This window comes from Arachis hypogaea, chromosome 19 (genome assembly GCF_003086295.3).
Source record: "Arachis hypogaea cultivar Tifrunner chromosome 19, arahy.Tifrunner.gnm2.J5K5, whole genome shotgun sequence".
Classification (NCBI taxonomy): Eukaryota; Viridiplantae; Streptophyta; class Magnoliopsida; order Fabales; family Fabaceae; genus Arachis; species Arachis hypogaea.
The window spans coordinates 7,411,052-7,439,033 of NC_092054.1; the positions used below are offsets into that span (position 1 = coordinate 7,411,052).

At 36.4% G+C, this 27,982-nt stretch overlaps 1 protein-coding gene and 1 non-coding gene across 2 annotated transcripts; one reads left to right on the forward strand and one right to left on the reverse strand.

Moving 5' to 3' along the window:
* Positions 1 to 2,014: 2,014 nt before the first annotated feature.
* Positions 2,015 to 26,759, reverse strand: LOC112777798 (pyruvate, phosphate dikinase, chloroplastic-like). Its single transcript, XM_025822188.1, has 6 exons — positions 26,673 to 26,759; positions 26,175 to 26,491; positions 25,975 to 26,104; positions 25,700 to 25,826; positions 25,384 to 25,497; positions 2,015 to 2,346 (listed from the first exon to the last, which is right to left on the reverse strand). The coding sequence occupies exons 1-6, from the start codon at positions 26,757 to 26,759 to the stop codon at positions 2,015 to 2,017; spliced, it is 1,107 nt and encodes a 368-aa protein (XP_025677973.1).
* Positions 8,024 to 8,131, forward strand: LOC112781130 (small nucleolar RNA R71). The gene has a single exon (XR_003191924.1). It is a non-coding gene; the product is annotated as a small nucleolar RNA R71 (small nucleolar RNA).
* Positions 26,760 to 27,982: the final 1,223 nt, after the last annotated feature.

Below are 27,982 nucleotides of genomic sequence, written 5' to 3' on the forward strand. Positions count from 1 at the left end.
GTATAACTCATACTCTGATTCTACATATAACCTGTTTAATACCCATGCTAACTTAAGCATCGGAGTCTCTTGCAGGTACCCCCCACCATCCGGTGACAAAGGATCAGCAGTGCAACTAGTCCGACAAGTCGGACTCGACAGCTCCGACCATCTCTCGCAGCCGGACACGTCAGCATTGATCAGCACCAAAGATCGACCTCCAGTTTCAGGTAACCCTCGGAACACTCTCCAAGATGAACTTCTGGCCCTTGATGCTTCATGATGATGATAGCTTCATCTGCTCCAATCTCTGCCTCTTCCATCACATAGCCACTGTAGCTACCTCCTGTGATGTTAGAGCAGGATCAGAGACAAGCCATCCTTCCAAAGATCTTCTCCTTGCTAGCTGAGATCTTCTTCTTTCTTTTTGGGTATGAAGAGCTTGAGATTACCTCACTAAATCTTACCATTCTTGGTGAGAATCTCAGCCACTACATACTTTTTGTTTGCTTTTTCTTGCCATCATTTTGATGGTCTTTAGGCGTGCTTCTTCTTCCTATGGTAGCTTGCCATAGCTTCCATGGTTGTTGAGTGATATGACCGAAAGAGAAGAAAAACAATTAGAGAGAGAAGAGAGAAATTTGAATAGCATTAATTTAGGAAAGAGAATGGGATTAAATGAAATGATTCTTCCCTTGCTGAGTGGCGTGTAGCATTGAGTGCTACAATCAAATCAAAATACTTTTTTCTCTCTCATTGTTCCCATGCATTTATTAACTTTATTTTAATGAGATTTGAGTTCCATCACTTGGTAAAAATTAAGATCCGTTGGAAGCATTTTTGCTTTCTTTTTCAATTTGTTTCGAATCAAGCAAGCAAAACAATTTGGGCTTGTATCAGTAATAAATAAAACTGGCCCATCTAATAAAACATTTCGGCCAACATTTATATGACAAACTTGCACAAGGCTGAATTTTGATTTTATTGGGCTTAGAATCTCTTCTTTTCATTTCGGCCCAATAACAAATCTACACACAAAAAATTATTAATTAAGCAAGTATGTATTAAGATCAAATTAATAATTTTGTAATTAATTATTTTAATAATGTTTGTTCATCATCAAATTAAATTAGAGTTTTCCAAACTCATCAATCTCCCCCTTGATGACAAATATTATTAAAATTGAAATGGAAAGAAGTTTAAAGATTAGAGTGTGGAATATTCCCTTTGAATATTTGAATTTCTCCCCCTTTCTAATTGTCACATGGCTCCCCCTTAATGTATGCTATTTTACCAAGGGAAGCTTTATACCTGTAACAATTTTTTATCAAGTCTAAGGCAACAATGTTATTCAAGATATTCATTTTGTAATGTTGAATGACTTGATTTATGAGCAGAATTGAATGATAATCAAAACTCATTTGTTATCAATAATTTGATTTTCTGCTCAAACATACATAGAACAACAAGGTTGATGTGTCCTTAAAACTGCTTCTCAAGCTACTTGAAAAATTTTTTCAATCAAACCAGAGCATATTGATCACAGCAGCAAAATAAAACAAGTTGATCATATCAATTATCAAGCAATAAAACAGAACAAGTTGATCATAACAACTATCAAGCTTCATATTTCTCAACTTAAAGGAACTGCCAAAAATAAATCCAAAACAGCATTCATGTTATCAAGCATCAAGCATCATAATTATAATCAAACTAATTATCCAAGATAGGCATCAGACATCAGCAGTAATCAAAGGAAAACAAAATGCATTATCAAGTATTAACAAGGGTGATCATGAACTCTCAAAAGAGTTTCATCCCCTGTTTTAATTTCAATTTTTCTGCACCATTTCTCCCCCTTTTGTCATCAAGGACACCTGCAAAAAGAGTTTGATATAGCAAGCAAAATATCCAAAATATTTCCCAAAAGTATCCACAGAGTATCACAGAGTTATAGTACTAGCAGTATCCACACACAAAACAGAGTATCAAATTGAGCCTAATCATGCCAATATCAAAGACTAAAAAAAAAATTTTAATCATCAGACAAATGAAGATCAGATTCCTCAGCTCCTTCGTCACTAGCTGCTCCGAGATCCTCCTCAAGGCTTTCCAGCATCAAATTGACCCTGTCCTTGCATCTCATCCAAGCTCTTTCATTTTCATAGGCTAACTTGCGTCCTGCCTTATGGAATTGTATCATGAGCTCTGACATATTTGAAAATTCTGTAAGAATTTCCTTGGCAGATTCGGTTGCTTTGGAAGATTTGGGACGACTTTCAAATTCACTATCCGAAGCCACAGATTTCTTGCCCTTTGTTCCCTTAACCGCTCCACCTCCCTTGATCATTGACACTTTGTTTTCTACTGCCTCATTTAGAAGATCAATTTTGAAATGTTCAAAGATACTGGTTAAGAACATATGGTGTACGAAATTGTGATCATCAATGGCGCCATCAACATGGTACGCACAATTGTAATCTCAACTCTTTATCACAACTTCGCACAACTAACCAGCAAGTGCACTGGGTCGTCCAAGTAATAAACCTTACGCGAGTAAGGGTCGATCCCACGGAGATTGTTGGTATGAAGCAAGCTATGGTCATCTTGTAAATTTCAGTCAGGCGGATTCAAATGGTTATGAAGAATGAATGATTAAAAGATAAATAAGACATAAAACAAAGATAGAGATACTTATGTAATTCATTGGTGAGAATTTCAGATAAGCGTCTGGAGATGCTTTGTCCCTTCTGTATCTCTGCTTTCCTACTGTCTTCATCCAATCCTTCTAACTCCTTTCCACGGCAAGCTGTATGTTGGGCATCACCGTTGTCAATGGCTACATCCCGTCCTCTCAGTGAAAATGTTCAACGCGCTCTGTCACAGCACGGCTAATCATCTGTCGGTTCTCGATCATGTTGGAATAGAATCCAGTGATTCTTTTGCGTCTGTCACTACGCCCAACACTCACGAGTTTGAAGCTCGTCACAGTCATTCAATCCTTGAATCCTACTCGGAATACCACAGACAAGGTTTAGACTTTCCGGATTCTCAAGAATGGCCGCCAATAGATTCTAGCTTATACCACGAAGATTCTGATTAAGGAATCCAAGAGATACACACTCAATCGAAGGTAGAACGGAGGTGGTTGTCAGGCACACGTTCATAGGTGAGAATGATGATGAGTGTCACAGATCATCACATTCATCAGGTTGAAGAACAAGTGATATCTTAGAACAAGAATAAGCTGAATTGAATAGAAGAACAATAGTAATTGCATTAATACTCGAGGTACAGCAGAGCTCCACACCTTAATCTATGGTGTGTAGAAACTTTACCGTTGAAAATACATAAGAACAAGGTCCAGGCATGGCCGTGAGGCCAGCCCCCAAAACGTGATCAAGAGATCAAAGTGATACACAGATGCTCTAGAAATCTCAAGATGAAAATACAATAGCAAAAGGTCCTATTTATAGAGAACTAGTAGCCTAGGGTTTACAGAAATGAGTAATTGATGTAAAAATCCACTTCCGGGCCCACTTGGTGTGTGCTTGGGCTGAGCATTGAAGCTTCCATGTGTAGAGACTTTTCTTGGAGTTAAACGCCAGCTTTTGTGCCAGTTTGGGCATTTAACTCCAGCTTTTGTGCCAATTCCGGCGTTAAACGCTAGAATTCTTGAGCTGACTTGGAATGCCTGTTTGGGCCATCAAATCTCGGGCAAAGTATGGACTATTATATATTGCTGGAAAGCTCAGGATGTCTACTTTTCAAAGCAATTAAGAGCGTGCCAATTGGGCTTTTGTAGCTCTAGAAAATTCACTTCGAGTGCAGGGAGGTCAGAATCCAACAGCATCTGCAGTCCTTTTTCAGCCTCTGAATCAGATTTTTGCTCAGGTCCCTCAATTTCAGCCAGAAAATATCTGAAATCACAGAAAAATACACAAACTCATAGTAAAGTCCAGAAAAGTGAATTTTAAATAAAAACTAATAAAAAAATAATAAAAACTAACTAAAATATACTAAAAACATACTGAAAACAATGCCAAAAAGCGTATAAATTATCCGCTCATCACAACACCAAACTTAAATTGTTGCTTGTCCCCAAGCAACTGAAAATCAAATAGGATGAAAAGAAGAAAATGTACAATGAATTCCAAAAACATCTATGAAGATCAGTATTAATTAGATGAGCGGGGCTTTTAGCTTTTTGCCTCTGAACAGTTTTGGCATCTCACTTTATCCTTTGAAGCTCAGAATGATTGGCTTCTATAGGAACTCAGAATCCAGATAGTGTTATTGATTCTCCTAGTTAAGTATGATGATTTTTTGAACACAGCTACTTTATGAGTCTTGGCCGTGACCCAAAGCACTCTGTTTTCCAGTATTACCACCGGATACATACATGCCACAGACACATAACTGGGTGAACCTTTTCAGATTGTGACTTAGCTTTGCTAGAGTCCCCAATTAGAGGTGTCCAGGGTTCTTAAGCACACTCTTTTTGCTTTGGATCACGACTTTAACTGCTCAGTCTCAAGTTTTCACTTGACACCTTCACGCCACAAGCACATGGTTAGGGACAGCTTGGTTTAGCCGCTTAGGCCATGATATTATTCCTGTGGGCCCTCCTATCCACTGATGCTCAAAGCCTTGGATCCTTTTTATTTTTACCCTTGCCTTTTGGTTTAAAGGGCTATTGGCTTTTTCTGCTTGCTTCTTCTTTTTTTTTTTTTTTGAATTCACTGCTTTTTCTTGCTTCAAGAATCATTTTTATGATTTTTCAGATCCTCAGTAACATTTCTCCTTTTCCATCATTCTTTCAAGAGCCAACAATTTTAACATTCATGAACAACAAATTCAAAAGACATATGCACTGTTCAAGCATACATTCAGAAAACAAAAGTATTGCCACCACATCAAAATAATTAGTCTGTTATAAAATTCGAAATTCATGCACTTCTTTTTCTTTTTCAATTAAGAACATTTTTTTATTTAAAAAAGGTGATGGATTCATAGGACATTCATAACTTTAAGGCATAGACACTAAGACACTAATGATCATGTAATAAAGACTCAAACATAGATAAACATAAAGCATAAAAATTCGAAAAAATAGAAAATTAAAGAACAAGGAAATTAAAGAACGGGTCCACCTTAGTGATGGCGGCTTGTTCTTCCTCTTGAAGATCTTATGGAGTGCTTGAGCTCCTCAATGTCTCTTCCTTGCCTTTGTTGCTCCTCTCTCATGGTTCTTTGGTCTTCTCTAATTTCATGGAGGAGGATGGAATGTTCTTGGTGCTCCACCCTTAGTTGTCCCATGTTGGAACTCAATTCTCTTAGGGAGGTGTTGATTTGCTCCCAATAGTTTTGTGGAGGAAAGTGCATCCCTTGAGGCATCTCAGGGATTTCATGCCTTGGCCACAACTTCATAGAAGTGGTCTTGATGCACCTTTGAGATGAATCTCTCCATCTCCCATGACTCGGAGGTGGAAGCTTTTGCCTTCCCTTTCCTCTTTCTAGAGGTTTTTCTGGCCTTAGGTGCCATAAATGGTTATGGAAAAACAAAAAGCAACGCTTTTACCACACCAAACTTAGAAGGTTTGCTCGTCCTCGAGCAAAAGAAGAAAGAAGGACGGAGAAGGAGAAGAAAATGGAGGAGATGAAGGAGTGGGAATGATTCGGCCAAGGGGGAGAAGTAGTGTTTATGTTGTGTGAAAATGAAGGAGTGAAGATGGGTTTATATAGGAGTGGAGAGAGGGTGTATGGTTCGGCCATGATGGGTGGGTTTGGGAGGAAAAGTGGTTTGAATTTAGATGGTGAGGTAGGTGGGGTTTTATGAAGGATGGATGCGAGTGGTGAAGAGAATGGTGGGATTTGATAGGTGAGGGGTTTTTGGGGAAGAGGTATGGAGGTGATTGGTGAGTGGGTGAAGAAGAAAGAGAGAGGTGGGGTAGGTGGGGATCCTGTGGGGTCTACAGATCCTGAGATGTCAAGGATAGCTCATCCCTGCACCAAGTGGCGTGCAAAAACGCCTCTTTCTGCCAATCCTGGCGTTAAACGCCAGGCTGCTGCCCATTTCTGGCGTTTAACGCCAGCTTCTTGCCCTTTCCTGGCGTTAAACACCAGTCTGGTGCCCCTTTCTGGCGTTAAATGCTCAAAATGGTGCCAGACTGGGCGTTAAACGCCCATTCTGCTGCCCTCACTGGCGTTTAAACGCCAGCCAGTTTCTCCTCCAGGATGTGCTATTTTTCATTCTGTTTTTGCTTTTTCAATTATTTTTGTGACTTCACATGATCATCAACCTACAGAAAACATAAAACAACAATGGAAAATAGATAAATATAACATTGGGTTGCCTCCCAACAAGCGCTTCTTTAATGTCAATAGCTTGACAGTGGGCTCTCATGGAGCCTCACAGATACTCAGAGCAATGTTGGAACCTCCCAACACCAAACTTAGAGTTTGACTGTGGGGGTTCAACACCAAACTTAGAGTTTGACTGTGGGGGCTCTGTTTGACTCTGTTTTTAGAGAAGCTCTTCATGCTTTCTCTCCATGTTTACAGAGGGATATCCTTGAGCCTTAAACACAAGGGAGTCTTCATTCTCTTGAAGGACCAATTCTCCTCTGTCAACATCAATCACAGCCTTTGCTGTGGCTAGGAAGGGTCTGCCAAGGATGATGGATTCATCCATGCACTTTCCAGTCTCTAGGATTATGAAATCAGCAGGGATGTAGTGGTCTTCAACCTTTACCAAGACATCCTCTACAAGTCCATAAGTCTGTTTCCTTGAATTGTCTGCCATCTCTAGTGAGATTCTTGCAGCTTGTACCTCAAAGATCCCTAGCTTCTCCATTACAGAGAGAGGCATGAGGTTTATACTTGACCCTAGGTCACACAGAGCCTTCTCAAAGGTCATGGTGCCTATGGTACAAGGTATTGAGAACTTCCCAGGATCCTGTCTCTTTTGAGGTAGTCTCTGCCTAGTCAAGGGGGGTTCATCTTCCCAAGTCTCATTACCAAATAACTTGGCATTTAGCTTCATGATTGCTCCAAGGCACTTAGCAACTTGCTCTTCAGTCACATCTTCATCCTCTTCAGAGGAAGAATACTCATCAGAGCTCATGAATGGTAGAAGTAAATCCAATGGAATCTCTATGGTCTCAGTATGAGCCTCAGATTCCCATGGTTCCTCATTAGGGAACTCATTGGAGGCCAGTGGACGTCCAATAAGGTCTTCCTCAGTGGCGATCACTGCCTCTTCCTCCTCTCCAAGTTCGGCCGTGTTGATGGCCTTGCACTCTCCTTTTGGATTCTCTTCTGTATTGCTTGGAAGAGTACTAGGAGGGAGTTCAGTAATTTTCTTGCTCAGCTGACCCACCTGTGCTTCCAAATTTCTAATGGAGGACCTTGTTTCAGTCATGAAACTTTGAGTGGTTTTAATTAGATCAGAGACTATGGTTGCTAAGTCAGAGTGGCTCTGCTTAGGATTCTCTGTCTGCTGCTGAGAAGATGATGGAAAAGGCTTGCCATTGCTAAACCTGTTTCTTCCACGATTATTGTTGTTGAAGCCTTGTTGAGGCCTCTGTTGGTCCTTCCATGAGAGATTTGGATGATTTCTCCATGAAGGATTGTAGGTGCTTCCATAGGGTTCTCCCATGTAATTCACCTCTTCTATTGATGGGTTCTCAGGATCATAAGCTTCTTCTTCAGATGAAGCGTCCTTAGTATTGCCTGGTGCAGCTTGCATTCCAGACAGACTTTGAGAAATCATATTGACTTGCTGAGTCAATATTTTGTTCTGAGCCAGTATGGCATTCAGAGTATCAATCTCAAGAACTCCTTTCTTCTGATTTGTCCCATTATTCACAGGATTCCTTTCATAAGTGTACATGAATTGGTTATTTGCAACCATTTCAATGAGTTCCTGAGATTCTGCAGGCGTCTTCTTCAGATAAAGAGATCCTCCAGCAGAGCTGTCCAATGACATCTTGGACAGTTCAGGCAGACCATCATAGAAAATACCTATGATGCTCCATTCCGAAAGCATGTCAGAAGGACACCTTCTGATCAATTGCTTGTATCTTTCCCAAGCTTCATAGAGGGATTCTCCTTCCTTCTGTCTGAAGTTTTGAACTTCCACTCTAAGCTTGCTCAATTTTTGAGGTGGAAAGAATTTTGCCAAGAAGGCATTGACTAGCTTTTCCCAAGAGTTCAGGCTTTCCTTAGGTTGTGAGTCCAACCATATCCTAGCTCTGTCTCTTACAGCAAAAAGGAAGAGAATAAGTCTGTAGACCTCAGGGTCAACCCCATTGGTCTTGACAGTGTCACAGATTTGCAAGAATTTAGCTAAGAACTGATGAGGATCTTCCAATGGAAGTCCATAAAACTTGCAATTCTGTTGTATTAGAGAAACTAATTAAGGCTTAAGCTCAAAGTTGTTTGCTCCAATGGCAGGGATTGAGATGCTTCTTCCATAGAAGTCAGGAGTAGGTGCAGTAAAGTCACCTAGCACCTTCCTTGCATTATTGGCATTGTTGTTGTTTTTGGCTGCCATATTTTCTTCTTGTTTGAAGATTTCTGTTAGGTCCCCTACAGAGAGTTGTGCTTTAGCTTCTCTTAGCTTTCGCTTCAAGGTCCTTTCAGGTTCAGGATCAGCCTCAACAAGAATGCTTTTGTCTTTGCTCCTGCTCATATGAAAGAGAAGAGAACAAGAAAGTATGGAATCCTCTATGTCACAGTATAGAGATTCCTTGAGGTGTTAGAGGAAAAGAAGAATAGAAGGAGGAGGTAGAAAGAGACGAATTCGAACTTATCAAGAGGGATAGAGTTCGAATTGTTGATATTGGAGGAGTGTTAGTCCTTAAATAGAAGGATGTGAGAAGAGGGGAAGAATTTTCGAAAATAAAGTAAAAGATTTTAAAATAATTAAAAGAAATTTTGAAAATTTGATGAATGATTTTCGAAAATTAAAGTTGGGAAAGAAATAAAGTGATTTTGAAAAAGATTTTGAAATTAGAAATAAAAAAGATATGATTGAAAACTATTTTGAAAAGATGTGATTAAGAAGATATGATTGAAAAGTTATGGTTTTAAAAAGATATGATTGAAAAGATATGATTGAAAAACAATTTAAAAAGATTTGATTTTTAAAATTAATGACTTGGCTAACAAGAAATTTAAAAGATATGATTCAGACATTAAACCTTTCTTAACAGAAAAAGCAACACACTTGAAAGTTTTGAATCAAATCATTAATTGTTAGCAAGTATTTTTGAAAATGGAAAGAAATTGATTTTGAAAAATTATGAAAACTTGAAAAAAATTTGAATTAAAAACAAAATCTTCCCTCTTGTGTCATCCTGGCGTTAAACGCCCAGAATGGTATCCATTCTGGCATTTAACGCCCAAAACTCTACCTTTTTGGGCGTTTAACGCCCAGCCAGGTACCCTGGCTGGCGTTTAAACGCCAGTTTTCCTTCCTCACTGGGCGTTTTGAACGCCCAGCTTTTTCTGTGTAATTCCTCTGCTGTATGTTCTGAATCTTCAATTCTCTATATTATTGACTTGAAAAGACACACTTTTGAAAAATTTTTGAATTTTTAATGATGAGAAATAATCAAAATGCAACGAATCATGGAAAACTAAGATCAAATAACAATGCATGCAAGACACCAAACTTAGAAGTTTGTATACTATTGACTATAATAATTTAAAGATGCATGTAAAAATCAACTAAACATATAAAACAAGAGAATTTAAAGATCAGAGCAAGAAAATCATCAAGAACATCTTGAAGATCAATGAAGAACATAATGCATGTAATTTTCGAAAATTAGAAGAATAAAGACATGCAATTGACACCAAACTTAAAATGAGACACTAGACTCAAACAAGAAACATAAAATTATTTTTGGTTTTTATGGTTTTATAAATTTTTTTTTTCTGATATTTTCGAAAATTGAGTGGAAAAGAAAGGGTTTCAAAACTTTTAATAAGAATTCCAGGAATCATTGCAATGCTAGTCTAAGACTCCGGTCCAGGAATTAGACATGGCTTACTAGCCAGCCAAGCTTTCAATGAAAGCTCCGGTCCAAAACACTCGACATGGCCAATGGCCAGCCAAACTTTAGCAGATCATTGCTCCCAACATCAACATGGATAGAAATCAACAAGCTCTTGTGATGATAAGTTGAAACCTCGGTCCAATAAGATTAGACATGGCTTCGCAGCCAGCCAGACTTCAACAGATCATCATGAAACTCTAGAATTCATTCTTAAAAACTCTGAAGAACATAATAGAAATAATATTTTTTTTTTGGAATTTTTCGAAAAAAGGCTTAAACATAAAATAAAATTACCTAATCTGAGCAACAAGATGAACCGTCAGTTGTCCAAACTCGAACAATCCCCGGCAACCGCGCCAAAAACTTGGTGCTGTTGCCGGACCAAAACTTGGCACTGATGTTACCGGAAACAAATACGAATTTGTTGTTCGTTCGATCCCCGGCAACGGCGCCAAAAACTTGGTGCACAAAATTGTGATCATCAATGGCGCCATCAACATGGTACGCACAATTGTAATCTCAACTCTTTATCACAACTTCGCACAACTAACCAGCAAGTGCACTGGGTCGTCCAAGTAATAAACCTTACGCGAGTAAGGGTCGATCCCACGGAGATTGTTGGTATGAAGCAAGCTATGGTCATCTTGTAAATCTCAGTCAGGCGGATTCAAATGGTTATGGAGAATGAATGATTAAAAGATAAATAAGACATAAAATAAAGATAGAGATACTTATGAAATTCATTGGTGAGAATTTCAGATAAGCGTATGGAGATGCTTTATCCCTTCTGTATCTCTGCTTTCCTACTGTCTTCATCCAATCCTTCTTACTCCTTTCCATGGCAAGCTGTATGTTGGGTATCACCGTTGTCAATGGCTACATCCCGTCCTCTCAGTGAAAATATTCAACGCGCTCTGTCACAGCACGGCTAATCATCTGTCGGTTCTCGATCATGTTGGAATAGAATCCAGTGATTCTTTTGCGTCTGTCACTACGCCCAACACTCGCGAGTTTGAAGCTTGTCACAGTCATTCAATCCTTGAATCCTACTCGGAATACCACAGACAAGGTTTAGACTTTCCGGATTCTCAAGAATGGCCGCCAATGGATTCTAGCTTATACCACAAAGATTCTGATTAAGGAATCCAAGAGATACACACTCAATCAAAGGTAGAACGGAGGTGGTTGTTAGGCACACGTTCATAGGTGAGAATGATGATAAGTGTCACGGATCATCACATTCATCAGGTTGAAGAACAAGTGATATCTTAGAACAAGAATAAGTTGAATTGAATAGAAGAATAATAGTAATTGCATTAATACTCGAGGTACAGCAGAGCTCCACACCTTAATCTATGGTGTGTAGAAACTCTACCATTGAAAATACATAAGAACAAGGTCCAGGCATGGTCGTGAGGCCAGCCCCCAAAACGTGATCAAGAGATCAAAGTGATACACAGATGCTCTAGAAATCTCAAGATGAAAATACAATAGCAAAAGGTCCTATTTATAGAGAACTAGTAGCCTAGGGTTTACAGAAATTAGTAATTGACGTAAAAATCCACTTCCGGGCCCACTTGGTGTGTGCTTGGGCTGAGCATTGAAGCTTCTATGTGTAGAGACTTTTCTTGGAGTTAAACTCCAGCTTTTGTGCCAGTTCCGGCGTTAAACGCCAAAATTCTTGAGCTGACTTGGAACGCCTGTTTGGGCCATCAAATCTCAGGCAAAGTATGAACTATTATATATAGCTTGAAAGCCCAGGATGTCTACTTTCCAAAGCAATTGAGAGCGTGCCAATTGGGCTTCTGTAGCTCCAGAAAATCCACTTCGAGTGCAGGGAGGTCAGAATCCAACAGCATCTGCAGTCCTTTTTCAGCCTTTGAATCAGATTTTTGCTCAGGTCCCTCAATTTCAGCCAGAAAATACCTGAAATCACAGAAAAACACACAAACTCATAGTAAAGTCCCGAAAAGTGAATTTTAAATAAAAACTAATAAAAACATAATAAAAACTAACTAAAGCATACTAAAAACATACTGAAAACAATGCCAAAAAGCGTATAAATTATCCGCTCATCAACATACCATAGGGTAAATTTGCCTTTTTGGTGCTCTTGACCGATTCCCACATGTGTCGGATCATGAGATAACCAAAAGATATAGGAGTAGATGTAACAAGTGCAAATATGATGAGAGAGTCAGAGAATGTTACTCTATTATGGGAGCCGCTTTGAGGAGTCAAATGTGGATGATGATCCGATGAAGCAATAATTTATGGGACCAAGGGCTTTGTGGGTAGGAGTAGTGCCATCCAAGCCAGAGAGATTCTCACAAATGTGTTGAAGAATAACTTTATAAGTGACGCCGACCTGTGAGTCCCACTTTTTGGCCATGTAAGCTCTCGGCCCTTCCTCTTTATAGCCCAAGGCCGTCCCAATGGTGGCAGTGTCAAGAGTGATGTGAACTCTCTTCACATATGAATGGATGGTGCCATCAATTAATCACACGTTGGCGTAGAACTCACGAACTAAACCTGGGTAAACCGGCTTATGGATGTGAAGCAGAAGAGTCCATTGAAGCAGTTCAAAGAGAGGAGATGCATTTATCCCCTTGCTGGTCAGAGAGTCAAGGTTGACAAGGTAGGTTGCACAGAGATGATGTTTTTCCAGGAGTTCTTTGTGGAATTCATATGAAGTGCAGGAGTTGAATCTGGCAGGGTCATAGTGAGAATGTGTTTTGCTGAATTTGTTCTTGAAATCCAAGGATTCCAAGTTTGCGGATTCCTTGGTGTTGTTCAGAGCGAAACTCTTTGACTTCTGAGCACTCTTCTCGGGTGTGGCTTTCTTCTGTGGAGATGGTGGTGGAGACGGAATAGGTGTTGTGTGAGATTCTTCCTCTTCCTCCACAGAAACTCTTTCTTTCTTCTTCCTTGAAGAGGTTTTTGTGGCAATGACCTTCCTTCTCATGGTGTCGGTTTGCTTTGAGGGAGGTGAAGGAGAGGATGATGATGTAGAGTAAATATGGATGTGGGTATGAGATTGTGGTGTGGAGGGTTTTTGAGAGAAGAGAAGCCGTTCGCTTTTCCTAGGAGCATTTTTCTTTTTCATGGTAGTAAGAAATGGAAAAGTGAAAGATGAGGGGGTTGAATAGGAACCGAGTGGAGTGAGGGAGGAGGGAGGTTAGAGAAGCATTAAATGTGGAGTGGAGAGAGAAATGGAGGGAATTAAATGACCATTAAGTGGCGGTTAATACCCAAGGAGGTTTCCTTTTATTTGAAATTGGAAACTGAAAAGTGGTTTCCTAGAATCAAGGGATTAGGTGTAGAGAAGGATTTGATTTGACAATAACCACTTCCAATCAAGATTTGATGAGACAACAAAAGAGATTGAGTAATATACAACGGAAAACTAACAAAACGGTCAGAGTGGGGTCAAGGAATTTTGGTGGGGCCCATGAAAATTAATTTTGGCGCTGTCTCCCCCTTGATCACAGCCCTTCCAACACACTCTTATTTTTATCTCATCCATTCCTATGAGACAAAATTGAATAGAATCAAAATTTCACAAGTTATCAATAGAAATTAAATCAATCATTCCCAAACTTTTTCTCAAAGTGCAGAATCTGTCTTCACAGAGGGGTTTTGTAAAAATATCAGCAAGTTGGTCTTCAGATTTTACAAATTGAATATCAATAGTACCATTTTGCACATGTTCTCTAATGAAATGATATTTAATTTCAATGTGCTTGGTTCTTGAGTGCAGAACAAGATTTTTTGAAATGTTTATAGCACTCATATTATCACAAAATAAGGGTATACTATTGATCTTTAATTTGTAATCTTCCAATTGCGTTTTTAACCAAATTAATTGAGAGCAACATGCAGATGCGGAAATGTATTCAGCTTCGGCTGTGGATAAAGCCACTGTGGCTTGCTTTTTGCTTGACCACATGTTGAGTGAGCTTCCAAGGAAGCAACACATGCCGGATGTGCTCCGTCTATCCACCCTATCTCCCGCATAATCTGCATCACAAAACCCTACTGCACAAAAGTCATCAGATTTAGGATACCACAAGCCATAATCACTAGTTCCTTTAATGTATCTAATGATGCGCTTAACGGCTGAAAGATGGGATTCTTTTGGGTGAGATTGAAACCTTGAATATACACCCACACTTTGAACAATATCCAGTCTAGAGGAGGTAAGGTACATGAGTGAACCTATCATTCCTATCATTCATCTATACCTTGTTTCATCCACATCTTAGCCATCATCATCCTTTTCAAGTTTTGTGTTAGGATGCATTGGTGTTCCCATTGGTTTGGAACTTTCTAGGCCAAATTTTTTGATAAGTTCTTTTGCATACTTTCCTTGGTGAATAAAGGTACCACTAGGAGTTTGTTTAATTTGGAGGCCAAGAAAGAAGGTTAGTTCTCCCATTAAACTCATCTCAAACTCACTAGTCATGAGTTTTCCAAACTCTTCACACAAGGATACATTGGCTAATCCAAACACAATGTCATCAACATAAACTTGAACAAGGAGTATATCATCATTAGATGCTTTAATAAATAAAGTTGTGTCGGTGGTGCCCCTTTGAAATTGATTCTCCAACAAGAAGGCACTAAGCCTTTCATACCAAGCTCTTGGAGCTTGTCTAAGACCATAAAGAGCCTTAGATAGTTTAAAAATATGGTTTGGAAATTCTTTATCTTCAAAACTGGGGGGTTGTACCACATACACTTCTCTATCAATAAAGCCGTTAAGGAAAGCACATTTAACATCCATTTGAAATATTTTGAAACCCTTATGGGCAGCATAGGCAAGAAGCAACCTAATTGCTTCCATTCTAGCTACCGGAGCAAAAGACTCATCAAAATCTATTCCCTCTTCTTGATCGTAACCTTGGGCCACTAATCTAGCCTTGTTATGAACAACTTGTCCATCCTCACCAAGTTTATTTTTAAATACCCACTTAGTACCCGTAACTTTCTTAACATCCGGATGGGGTACTAGTGTCCAAACCTCATTCTTGTCGAATTGAGCAAGCTCCTCTTGCATTACTTTGACCCATGATGGATCTTCAAGAGCTTGTTTGACATTGTTGGGCTCCCTTTGTGACAAGAGGGCAAAATTGCTTGGTTCGAATTGACTTTTGGTTGAAGATCTTGTTGTTACACCTTGAGAGGGATCACCAATGATAAAGTCATGAGGATAATCCCTCATAGACTTCTATTCTTTAGGCTTCCGAAGTGATGTTGAGCTTTGATGAGCTTCTGGTGGTCTCACTGCTTCAGTTTCTCGTGCCTGCTCAGGAGACAAAATGGAAATGTCTCCTTCAATCTAACGAGACAAAACTGGGCTGGCAGATTCTTCATTTTAAGCAGATTTGGGATTTTCATTACTTGTTTCAGCTTCTTCACAATCTGAATCATTATCTATCACAGTACTGGGAATTAAGTTAGAATCACAAAAAGTAACATGTATGGATTACTCTATGGTTTTATGTTCTTTGAGATAAATCCTATAGGCCTTGCTTGTGGTAGAGTATCCAACAAACATTCCTTCATATGATTTTGGATCAAATTTACCAAGGTTTTCTTTATTATTAAGTACAAAACATTTGCATCCAAAAACATGAAAATACTTAAGATTTGGAGGGGTTCCTTTCCATAGCTCATAAGGTGTTTTCTTCAACCCTTTTCTAATAATTGTCCTATTCAAAATGTAACATGCTGTATTTACAGCTTCAGCCCATAGAAATTTAGGAATCTCATTGTCACAAAGCATGACCCTAGTCATCTCTTGAAGGCTTCTATTTCTTCTTTCAACCACCCCATTTTGTTGAGGGGTTCTAGGACATGAAAAGTTATGAGAAATTCCAAAGTCATCATCGAATTTTTCAAAGTCTTGGTTTTCAAATTCTCTTCCATGATCACTTCTCAAATGGGAAATTTTTAAATCTTTTTCATTTTGAATTTTCTTGCAAAGAGTTGAAAAAGCATGAAAAGCATCATTTTTATGAGCAAGAAAAGGTACCCAACCAAATCTAGAGTAATCATCTACCACCACAAGACCATAGTGTTTACCTCCTAAACTTTGAGTTCTTGTTGGACCAAAAAGATCAATGTGTAACATCTCTAATGGCCTTTTGGTTGAGATTCCATCTTTTGGTTTAAAAGAGGATTTTACTTGTTTGCCTAATTGGCAAGCATCACAAGTAAGATCCTTGTCAAATTTGATATTTGGAATTCTTTTAACCAAATTTTTCTTGACTAGCTTAGAAATTTGGTACATGCTTGCATGACCCAACTTTCTATGCCATAGCCATTTTTCAGATTCAAGAGAAGTGAAACAAGTTAAATTTTGTTCTTTCAAGTCCTCAAGAGTCAATCCATACACATTATTGCATCTTTTAGCTTCAAATAAAATATCTCCAGTTTTTTCACAAACAACCAAACATACAAACTTTCTAAAAATAACTTCAAAACCTAAATCACACAATTGGCTAACACTAAGTAAATTATGTTTCAAACCATTTACAAGAAGGACATCATTTATACAAGATGAAAAACTTTTACCAGCTTTCCCAACAGCCACTATCTTTCCTTTAGCATCATCACCAAAAGTGACAAATCCTCCATCATATTCATCAAGCTTTATGAAGAAGGTTGTCCTTCCGGTCATATGCCTAGAGCATCCGCTGTCCATATACCACATATTCTCCTTCCGTTTGGATGCTAGGCACACCTACAAAACAAGCTTAAGTGACCTTAGGTATCCAAATCTTCTTGGATCCTTTCACGTTAAACCATCTCCTATGTCCCAAACCATTGTAATCAAAAACTACTTTGTAAACTTTTTCTCCAATCATTCTTTCACCAAAAAAACATTGAATGGGAAAGTGTCCATTTCGGTTGCATAATCTACAAAACCTTGGAGTTGCTGTTTTGTTAAAGTAGGTGGGGTCTTAAAACCTTGTATCATTAGAGGATGAAGCAAAGTTTTCAAAATGAGATTTTTCAGCAGATTTATAAAACCCCAACCCAGCCTTATCATAAAGAGGTTTTTGACTAGCCAAGATTTGATTCAGATTTTCAGAACTATGAGTGAATTTGGCTAAGTCTTCCTTAAGCATTTTGACCTCTTTAAGCAACTCTTCATTTCTTTTAAAACAGTCCACATATGCAACGACGGAATGATCACTTTCACAGCTCCTAATTTGGGCTTTTAACTGCTTATTTTCTTCAACAAGATCACAAGCAGTTTCGGCCTCCCTTACTTTTTCTTTAAGAAAACTGTTTTCAGCTTTAAAAATGGTGATTTGTTGTTCAAGTTCTTGATTTTCCAACAAGAAGCATCTTATTTTTTCAGAAAGGTGGTCTATCATAAGATGAAGATCTTCAGTGCTAGGATTGTGAAAGAATACTTGATCTATATGATCAGCCATGAGACATGGTTGTGACTTGGTTTCGAATTCTTCATCATCATCTGAGTCATTTTTCAAGTCCTCCCATGAGGCCATTAGCCCCTTTTTCTTCCCCTTTTTCGGATTCTCTTCCTTTTTCAACTTAGGGCAGTCAAATTTGAAATGCCTTGTTTTCTTACAGTTGTAGCATGTCACCTTGCTGAGATCTTTCTTCAGTTTTCTTGAGCTGCTTCCTTTGCCTCTCTCCTTGAACTTTACCATTTTCCTGAATTTTTTGGCAAACAACACAAATTCATTTTCAGAATCACTGGATTCATCATCCAGGGGGTTAGTCACAGAAGTAAAAGCAATTTCTTTCTTTTTGAATCTTTTTTCAAGTAGGTGTTTTCAAAAGCAAGAAGATTTCCTCTCAAGTCATCATATGTCATGGAATCAAGACTACTACTCTCAGAAATTATTAATGCTTTTGTTTCCCACTCTTTCGTGAGACATCTTAACACTCTTCTCACTAGCACAGATTCAGGATACTTGATTCCCATAGCATCCAAGCCGACAATGATGGTGTTGAAGCGTTCAAACAGTTCATCAATGGATTCTCCTTCCTTCATTGCAAACATTTCATACTCTCTGTTTAACATATCTATCCTGGTCTTCTTAACAATGGTGGTTCCTTCATGAGTCACTAGGAGTTTGTCCTAGATTTCCTTTGCCGTTGTGCAACGTGATACCCGTCGGTATTCCTCGAAGCTGATAGCACAGTTGAGTAAGTTGATGGCCTTGGCATTGAGTTCAACCTTCTTTCTGTCTTCTTCGGTCCAGCTTGCTTCTGGTTTAAGAGAGACCACTCCTTCGGCACTTGTGACGGTTGGATATTGAGGACCCTCCAGGATAATATTCCAAAGTCTGTAATCCACTGCTTGCACAAATATCTTCATTCTCTCCTTCCAATAGGTGTAGTTTTTCCCATTGAAAAGGGGAGGTCTGTTGCTTGATTGTCCTTCAGTCAGATTGTAGGACACCAGATTTGAGCCACTGTTTTCTGCCATCTGGATCTTTTCTCCAAGCTGCAAAGCTTGATCTCTTTGAGACCAAGCTCTGATACCAATTGATGGTTATCAGTGGCTAAGAGAAGGGGGGGTTGAATCTTAGCCCCCTTTTTGCTTGACTGTACTTGCTGGCCTTTGAAATCACTTCTGGAACTTTTTGTCTCGTAACTAGCCACGAGACTTTTTCTTTTGTCTCGTCCCCAGCCATGAGACTTTTCTTTTTGTCTCGTCAGTCAGCACGAGATATTTTCAGTTTTATCTCCTGGGCAGCAGAAACAGAAATGGAGTAGAAGAAAGAGAGAATTACACCAAGATATATCATGGTTCAGCTGCTAAGTGCAAGGCAGCCTACATCCAGTCTCCATCATAACAATGATGGAATTTCACTATAATCATCCTTGATTACAAACACCAATTCTTCCTAGGAACTACCGTTCCTATCCGGGACAAGTCCAGAATCTAAACCCAAACTGAACTTGACTTGGTCACTGCCAAGCTTTCAACTGTAAAGTGCTAACCCAACTTACAAGGGGATTCCCACAGAATCATGAAACATAACACAGATGTAAAAAGGAACTCTAAGGACATCTATGGCTTTTTCTTTTAATTTTGCACTCTCTGCTTTTTTCCGCTCTATGGCTTTTTCATACAAACCTCACTGTTTGTCTTTTTCCATGAGACTCAAGACATGACAAAATTAAACAGAAAAATACAAAATGAAGAACATTGAAGGAGAAGAAATCTGTTAGCTTAGGGAGCTATAGAAACTCTGTGCTCTCTATTTTCTTTTCCTTGAACCAAACCCTGACTGTTCATCCTTACTTATAGGAAGAAGCCTTCAAGGTTGAAACCAAAACAAACCAAGCCAATCTTCTTCTTCTTCAAACAGAACCGGTTCGGCCAGAGAGAGAGAAAAGATAACCCATGTAATTACCTCTAGTCCTTCCTTGGTCACCACTCTTCATCAATCCGAGCCCTTCATCTCTTCCTTGCTCTCCAAGATAAACTTCTGGCCCTTGATGCTTCATGATGATGATAGCTTCATCTGCTCCAATCTCTGCCTCTTCCATCACATAGCCACTGTAGCTACCTCCTGTGATGTTAGAGCAGAATCAGAGATAAGCCATCCTTCCAAAGATCTTCTCCTTGCTGGCCGAGATCTTCTTCTTTCTTTTTGGGTATGAAGAGCTCGAGATTACCTCACCAAATCTTACCATTCTTGGTGAGAATCTCAGCCACTACATACTTTTTGTTTGCTTTTTCTTGCCATTATTTTGATGGTCTTTAGGCGTGCTTCTTCTTCCCTATGGTAGCTTGCCATAGCTTCCATGGTTGCTGAGTGATATGACCGAAAGAGAAGAAAAGCAATTAGAGAGAGAAGAGAGAAATTTGAACAGCATTAATTTAGGAAAGAGAATGGGATTAAATGAAATGATTCTTCCCTTGCTGAGTGGCGTGTAGCATTGAGTGCTACAATCAAATCAAAATGTCTTTTTCTCTCTCATTGTTCCCATGCATTTATTAACTTCATTTTAATGAGATTTGAGTTCTATCACTTGGTGAAAATTGAGATCCGTTGGAAGCATTTTTGCTTTCTTTTTCAATTTATTTCGGATCAAGCAAGCAAAAATATTTGGGCTTGTATCAATAATAAGTAAAACTGGCCCATCTAATAAAACATTTCAGCCAACATTTATATGACAAACTTGCATAAGGCTGAATTTTGATTTTATTGGGCTTAGAATTTCTTCTTTTCATTTCGGCCCAATAACAAATTTGCACACACAAAATTATTAATTAAGCAAGTATGTATTAAGATCAAATTAATAATTTTGTAATTAATTGTTTTAATAATGTTTGTTCATCATCAAATTAAATTAGAGTTTTCCAAACTCATGAATTTGTAAAGATCATTGGGGAAGGTGGCGGATAAAAGGGATTATGGGATAAATAAACATGATTTTTTTATATATATATGTTCAGCAAGAATGAAAAACCATTAGTTTGTTGCATTTATGTTTACAATAAAACAGTATAAATAAAAAAATTAATATGTTTTTTACCGCTAACTGAACAAGAAGAATATGTTAATTTTATATTTTTTAAAAATTTTGATCTTCTAAAGTAAGTGTGATGAAATGATAAACATGAAGGATGATCCCTATCAAATTCTTTAGTACAATTCATAAAATTAAGCTCCCAAAAAGATTAAACAATGTGAAATAGTGATATGAATTTTGGGGAGTATAGCAAGTTACTAATAAACTTGGGAGATATAATAGAATACAGATAATAACAACTTGTGTTAATATACTCTTTTGGGCACATTGTCTTCATAAATAAAGGTTATAAACTCATAATCAAAGTAGCATTAGTCCCCTCTCATATTGGCAATCCACCCAGAAAGCGTTTATGAAATTCAAAAGACTCTTCTGGTTTATATTCTGTAACGAGTAAATAGTCAAATTTGTTATTGAAAGATCTTGTTTTATAAATTAATCTCCAAACGATTTTTTTAATCAAATTCATTTTTCAAAGATTTTAAATTAATCATGTTAGTCCTTCTGTTACTTTTTTTGTTGACGGTGCCAAAATTTGTTAATGTGGCACGCTAAATGATATTACAAACACACATATAGGATCTTAATTGATTATTAGTATGATAAGTTTATGAAAGTAGATCAAATCAAAACCTAATTGAGAGAAGAACTTGAGGCATTAAAATCTCTCAATTTGGGGTTGATTTAATTTAATTTCATAAACCTATCATGTTAGCTTATTGAGTTAAGATTGATTTTGATAAATAAATTATGATGACAAATATTTATTGGGTTAAATAATATATGCATATGCATCGTTTCACATATATCATATTGCCATTCTCTTTGTGTATAGTGTATTATCATGCGCACTAGACCAAAGCTTTACTTGCTTTGCTACCATGAATTAAGGAATGCAAACAAGGTTGGATCTCACTTGTGAAATAGCTTATATTATTAAAGTTAAATTTAAAAGGTGTTTTATTTAAAATAATTTGTAGTATAAAAAATTTAGACGTTGGAGTTGTACTAAAAGTGACATTTTTATTTGATGGTTTGATTTTTGCATTTGTTTTAGTTAGTGGTTTGAAGCAGTTATAATTTTTTTGCTTCGTCATCAAATAGTACAAAAGTTGTTGTAACACTTTGATCTGAAACTTTTAATTGAATTCTGAACCTAAAATAAATATTGGGTTAGTAACTAATAATTTGATAGATGAGATTATAAAAAGTATATAGAGTTACTTTATTGTTAAATATTGTGATGTTTGATTACATATACCATAAATGTAGTTGTTTCCTTTTTTTATATGCTTTCTTCTGTCACTTTTCACATTCAACATAGTTCCATCCAAATTTGTCACCAATTTCGTTTATAGTTGCTAAAATTGTGAAGATCTTTTCCTATTGTAATATTTAATTTATGTTATCATTAGGTATATGCTATTTGACTATGTAGAATGTATGATGCATGTTGTGAGTTATTTTTGTCATACCTGATCATCAGATTCTCATTGCATGACCATTAGATCTTGGATAGTTATTCGATTTCTAATCATTATGCTATGAAAGAATGATTTCTATTGAATAAGTTTGAGATGTGTTGTTCGGAAATAAATTTCTTGTGCTAAATTTGATGTTATTTGAAGGAATAGTGATAAGAGACTTATATAAGTTGTTATTTGAAGGCATAGTGATAAGAGACTCATATAAGTAGTTTAAATAGTATAGAATTTGAATACTTGTAATGTAAAATTTATTATCATTAATAATATTATTATGACATTTGTAATATGGATGTTTATTACCTTTAGTGAGTTATTTATAAAAATTAATAAATTAATTGTTGAGGTTATAAATTTATTGTATTATTTATAACAGTAAGATATAATAAATATAGGAATATGAATTTAATGTATTTGAAGGTTACAAATTTATTGTATTGTATTTTTTAGTTTTTTTATTTGTATATTTTATTTTTTGTCGATTTAGAAATAATAATTGATTTGGTAAGAATTGAGTGGTTGATTCTAAAGTTTTACCAAGTAAGCATATTGCTAACATGTCATTAGTAGATAAAAAAAAATATCTTACAAATAATAGAAATAAACTTATCTATCTACTTTTATATATTAAAAATAGATGCAGCATTATTATATCTCATCAATCTTGTTCTTATACCCTTTGTTACGTTGTTTAAGTCTTTTTATGTGGATTTTTTTTGTTACGATAAACAAATTAACTTTTTTGCGACTAGTATAGTTGAATGTACCTGATTAGTGGGTTTTTTTGACATGTTTCTTAAATGTGCCTTGGTGGTGGTATGAATAACATCGTTGTTTTTGTTGTGTCTTGTGCTTAGTATTTTTCTCAAGGTGTTAAACCCTAAAACTTATTTATGAGAAAGAAAAACAAATAGATTTCATTTGAGAAGTTGTTTAATGATACATGACCTACTTCAAACATTATTGTTATTTTATATTGAGTCAAGATATTAATCTTATTGAATTCTAACAATGACATTATTGGATAAATCGAACAAGAAACTTCCTAGCTACCCGAATTGCATTTTGCATAAAGGGTTACATACATACAATTCTTTTTCTTTTGTTTCTTTTTTAAGAACTTAATTTTGATGTACTAAAGTGTAAAATCGTTTTATACGTGTGCATCTAATCACATAATGTCATATTAATAAAAATAATTATTTTTTATATTGACCATATAAATAGTCATCTAAGAAAATTATTATAATTACACGACTATATAAAATATTTTAGACTGTCAATCTATCAAAATTAAACTCTTCTTTAAAACGTCACCAAAAAAAAAAAAAAACTCTTCTTTTAAACCCTTTAAACATAACAACAATAACTCAACTTTATTTCTACAACTAGCTTCGTTTGCCCACTGCGTGCTAATGGAGAGGATCACACGTAACATTTATATATATCTATCATGGAATTCTACTCTTCTTAAAAATTTATATTAATAAGAAAATGTACATAAATTATTATACATGTTTCTGTTGAAACTTGAAACCGTTCTCGGAGGAATAGCTCGACAACACCTGATCAGGGACGGATTCAGAAATGATATTATAGGGGGGCCAATAACATATATAATATTAAAAATTATGTAAAAAAATTATATAATATAAGATATATTATAAAAATATACGGATAGAGAATATATTTTAAAGTAAAAAAAATATGTGTATACTTTTTACTAACGAAGTGGTCGATTCTTCGTATCATAAAATTCACCGATAATAGAATTTGTGTCAAAATTTTCAACAATTTCCTTTTCAATATAATTAAAAGACAATTAGCAAGAAATTCATCTTTTATTTTGTTTCTAAGTTATTTTTCACAATATTCATAGTTAAAAAAGATCTCTTAATTATAGCAGTTGAAACAGAGAGAATTAATATCAAACGAATAAAAAAAACAGCCACAAAAAGAAAAAGAATTCACTTTATGAGATTTAAAAATTTTTATTTAATTAAAAAATATTAGTAATAATATCTTTTTCAGATTTTTTAAATATTGTTACTTATTTTTTAGATATTAAAAATTATTAATATTTAAATTAGACTAAACTTCTATTTATATTAGACTAAATACTAAATATTTTTTTAAAAAAATTAAATTATACATAATAACTTATTACTATTGAAAAAAGTTGGGAGGGCTGAGGCCGCCACTCGCCCCCCCCCTTATGTCCGTCCCTGCACCTGATGTAGCCTTCAATTCTAGAGTTTCAGTGTTGCTCTATTAGCTCTTCAGAGTCTTGACCCAGGTGTTTGACCTATAAAAAAGACTTCGACACTCAAGTCAGTTCTTAATACTCAAAAATATTCAGAAAACTATTATATTTAATTTTGTATTACCTTTGGTCTTTGATGCCCTCTATAGCTGTGATGACCCTATTTATCGTTGCATGGTGAGAACCGAATTATGCAGGGTCTTTTCAAATTGTTCGTGATCCATTTGATGGTAATTCAAACTACCCTTTGTAGTGGCCGAAATATGCGCGGATACTATAGAGGTGTTTATAACGATTTTTCTTAAGAAATGTTTTTGATATTTGAAAGTTAGTTCCAAGATATAATGTCACGGATCGAAGTATTTGAATATGGACCAATATCTATAAATATAATATCATAAAATTTTAAATCACACATCACATTAATTAGGAATGTCAATAGAACGTGAGAAAAAATAAAAAAAAATACTTTTTTATTCTCCAAACTCTTTCCATTCTCATCTCAGAATTCTGTTCTTCACAAAAATTTTTCAAGTCAACTGGAAAAAAACGCAAATAGACAAGTACAACATATAAAATAAATAACATATAAGAATACAAGATTACAATAAATTGTTCAAATTAGGAAATTTGTTGGTAATAAATGGTGAGTTAATTAACGTGAGAAGTTGAGTTAAGTCTCAAAGTGGTCTCTGAAGTTACACTCAAAACTCATAGTAGTCCCTGAAGTTAATAGTTACCCATATTCATCCTTGAAGTTGCACTCTGGGACTCATATTGGTCCTTCCAGCACATTCTGTCCATCCAACGCCACTGAAAAGCTGGTCTGGACTCCTCCGTGACACACTAGCCAGGTAACGGCTAGCTAACGTGGATTTTATTTTTATGGTGCAATTTGGTCCCTAAATCAAAGTTAAAAACTTTAATTCCCAAATTTGATCATCATTCTCTGTAGTAACTCCTCGCTTCTCTTCTCTTCTCTTCTCTTCTCCATCTTCAAATTAGACAAAATTGAATATATAAAAGACTATTTAAGAACAGAAACTATAAATAATACTGATTGACAGGTAAAGAGAAAGAAATTTGCCAAAATCATCTCTACTGTATCCAAATATCATTTGGATAAGGTCATTAGTTCTAAATGAAAAGAATTCTGCTTCCTTTGCAATCTACATGAATAGATAATAAAATTTCGAAGTGTGAGAAACCAAAAGGGAATAGAATGACACTTTAATTGTTCCAATCTAAGTAAAATGGTGGAGTCGATTGTCATTCTTTATGGCTTTATCATATTTGAAATTAGTAATATGCAAAGTTAGAATCTAAATGTGGTTTTTTGAGTTGATAAATAAGAGAGGATTTAAGTTATATCTCATTTGTAATCAGAGTAGCTCTAGAGACCTCGATCATGATTCCTACTCTATAGCTTAGAGAGGAACCTGTCTCAAAGAACACTTTCACAAAAAAATTTCTTATTAAACTCACTTGATACTTCAACTCCTGCCAAGGATAAAAAACAAAAGATTATAAATAATCAAGACAAGAAGCTAATGTAGTTGCATTTAGTACATACTGTTTAGGAAAAACTAAAAAGACTACGAAGCCTTGTGAATAAATGAGAATAAATGAGGTTGAATAAGGATCATGCCTGAGGTGTACTGACAAGTGGAACCATTGTTTCTGACTGACCTTTAATGCCATGGTTACTGACTAAAACTGCAATCTCAAAGATTGCACGAACCTGCATCTCAGTTAGTTTCAGGTATGATATTCCTAGCCTGTTGATAGAAAATTCACTAGTCAGATATGAATGCTGTGAATCAATCCATAAATTAAGGGGATGCAAACCTGCAGCCTCGGCAACCAAGCATGGGATACACTTTTGATAGTTTTTCAATTCTAGAGAAGATTTCTTCTTCATTGATTCCTGTCTCCGAAGTTAGCTCCCTGACAATATGATGTAACTCACCCTCGGGAATAAACTCATGAAGTGGAGGATCCAACAATTGGATTGTCACCGGGAGACCGTCCATTGCGTGGAAGATCCCCTCAAAATCTGATCTCTGATAAGGTAGCAACAGGTCAATTGCAACTTTTTTCTGTTTTGGTGTAATGGCTACTATCATCAACCTCACAGCTTTTATGCTCTCGTCTGAAGCCAAAAACTGAAATTAGAGAATCATACAATTCTTAAATATTTAGTGCTATAACAATTGAGCATGCATTATTCCCCCTATCTCTCCCTTTCTCTCTCTCTCTCTATATATATATATATATATAGGAATATTGAGAGCACACTTTTCATTTAATTATAACTAAGGAGTTGAAATTTTTATATTTTTTTACCATGTGTTCGGTCCTGCACAATCTAATTTTTTGGGCACTATTCTGTCTAGTTGTTAGTGCATCTGTAGGTGTATCAACATTTGCCATTATCTGATTCATAACAACAATATGAATTCACAATGTTTAGAAAATAATATTTTGAAGTTTTAATTCAACTCAAATTATGAAGTAGGTAAGACTCATGACATACACTCACCTTCAGATGCCTTAATTTATAGTATCTATTCTTGAATAATCTTCTATATATCCCATTTTGTTTAATTTGAAGATGGAGAAGAGAAGAGAAGAGAAGAGAGGAGAGGGATTACTATAGAGAATGATGATCAAATTTGGAGATTAGGATTTTTAACTTTGATTTAGAGACCAAATTGCACCATAAAAGTTTAATTACTAATACGTCAGCTAGCCATTACCTGGCCAGCGTATCATGGAGGAGTCCGTCTCAGCTTTCTAGTGGCACCAGAGGGACGGAATGTGCCGAAAAGACGAATTTGAGTCCTGGAGTGCAATTTAAGAGACAAATATAGGTAACTATTAATTTCAGAGATTACTATGAGTCTTGAGTGTAACTTGAGAGAGAACTTTAAAACCTTACTCGTGAAAAGTCATAAAAATCTTTAAAATAGTTGAACTATACTAATAAATAAGGATATTTTACTAGTTTCATATATTTAAGGTCCACCATCGGACCATCCATTCGGGGCAGATTCCGTAGATCCGTGCACCTTGGTAGGGGGTGGCAACGGGGCGGGTTTATGCTCTACCCGACCCCGTCCCGCCGTACAACAACCCGCATAGAACCCGCCCCGCTTCTACCCGCAGGTAGTAAAAGGTTGAACCCTAACCCGCCCTTATAATTATTAAAATCCAATAAATAAAATTAAATTTCAAAATTTATATAATCATCATCACATACATAACATAAATTAAAGTAAAAATTTAAATATGATACAATATTATTAATCATTTACTAATTATTTTACATATATTATACATATTATATATTAAAATTATATATATGCGGGACGGATAAGGGCGGGTATTACCTAAACCTGACTCTGCCCCACCCCTCCCAAAAGCCCGCCCCGCTAAAAACCCGCCCCAAACAAGTAGAGGTGGGGTGGGTACCCACAAGTTCAAATGGTATTGCCATCCCTACACATTGGAAAGTTGGCTACATCACATGGCTTTTTGGGAGCTGCTAGATAAAGGCATGAGCCTTAAATGAAGCCACATGTCCAAGTCCTATTAGGCCTATTGTTATTGCCCATGAGAAGTATGCAGCACACATTCACACAAGACCAAAAACT